Source organism: Poecilia latipinna, unplaced genomic scaffold (genome assembly GCF_001443285.1).
Source record: "Poecilia latipinna isolate Pla-1442-1.1 unplaced genomic scaffold, P_latipinna-1.0 Scaffold1831, whole genome shotgun sequence".
Lineage (NCBI taxonomy): Eukaryota > Metazoa > Chordata > Actinopteri > Cyprinodontiformes > Poeciliidae > Poecilia > Poecilia latipinna.
The window spans coordinates 57,128-58,066 of NW_015114447.1; the positions used below are offsets into that span (position 1 = coordinate 57,128).

General features: G+C 40.8%; 1 protein-coding gene across 3 annotated transcripts in view; it reads left to right on the forward strand.

The window, feature by feature from the left end:
• The window catches only part of ccnt2a (cyclin T2a), an 11,964-nt gene continuing 11,025 nt past the window's right edge, over positions 1–939 (forward strand). For 2 of the 3 annotated variants that reach the window (XM_015014593.1, XM_015014592.1), the window contains exon 1: positions 19–227. In XM_015014593.1, coding sequence (XP_014870079.1) covers positions 70–227 — 158 coding nt within the window. In that variant the 5' untranslated portion in view covers positions 19–69. Of the gene's footprint in view, positions 228–939 lie in introns of all 3 variants that reach the window. The other variant, XR_001421730.1, reaches the window with a different exon arrangement.

Sequence of the window (939 nt, forward strand, 5' to 3'; positions counted from 1 at the left end):
ACGCCTAGTTCTCGGGCAGACACGACGTCACATCCGTTTTCTCGATGCCGAAGCGAACGTTCCAGAGTAATGGCGGCATGCCGGGGTTCTTCGTCGAAATGGTATTTCACCCGGGAGCAGCTGGAAAACACCCCGTCCCGCCGATGTGGAGTAGAATCAGACCGGGAGCTCTCCTACCGACAACAAGCGGCGAATCTGATCCAGGACATGGGTCAAAGGCTCAACGTGTATCCTTTAAACTTGTTTATTCTGGAGCAAACCGGAGGCTAACCGTTTATGTAGGGCCCATTAGTGGCCGTAACACAGGGATGGGTTTAACGGTTAAAGTCTGAACTTTTTAGCTTAATATGTTTGTTCTCGTTGTAGTGTAGCATTTTATAATTAAAATCTTGTAGGTCGAAACTCTGCCTTATTGTTTGATATTTCATCTGCGTTTGTTTAACATGCTAGCTGTCAGGCCATTAGGCGGGTTTGGCTGGTTTCGATGGAGACGGTGAAATTAAAATGCGGTGTTTGTTGTAAGCGATTTAAAAAAAAAAAACAGTGATATGCGTTTATCAGCTTTTGAGGCTTAAATGTATATTATTTACCGAGTGTTTTAAAAGTACTGCTTTAGCTAACGAGGATATTGGACTTTTTGTACCTTTGGCTCAGCTGTAAACTTTCCTCTTCGTCTTATCGACTCCTCTCTCAGACTGCCGTCCAGCCCTGTCGCACGTGTTCAGATTACGTAATATCGTAAAACGGTTTTTGTGCAATACGTTTTTTTTACCATCAAAATTCCCGTTTTCAATCCCATGTAGAGTAATTTCATTTGGGTTATTCCCAGAAACTCGTGACGTTTTAAACATGTCTGTTTACTGTTTCTTTGAAAAAAAAAAAAAAAAAAAAAAAAAAAAAAATTTTTTTTTTTTTAGTTTAGGGGGGAAAAAATTATTC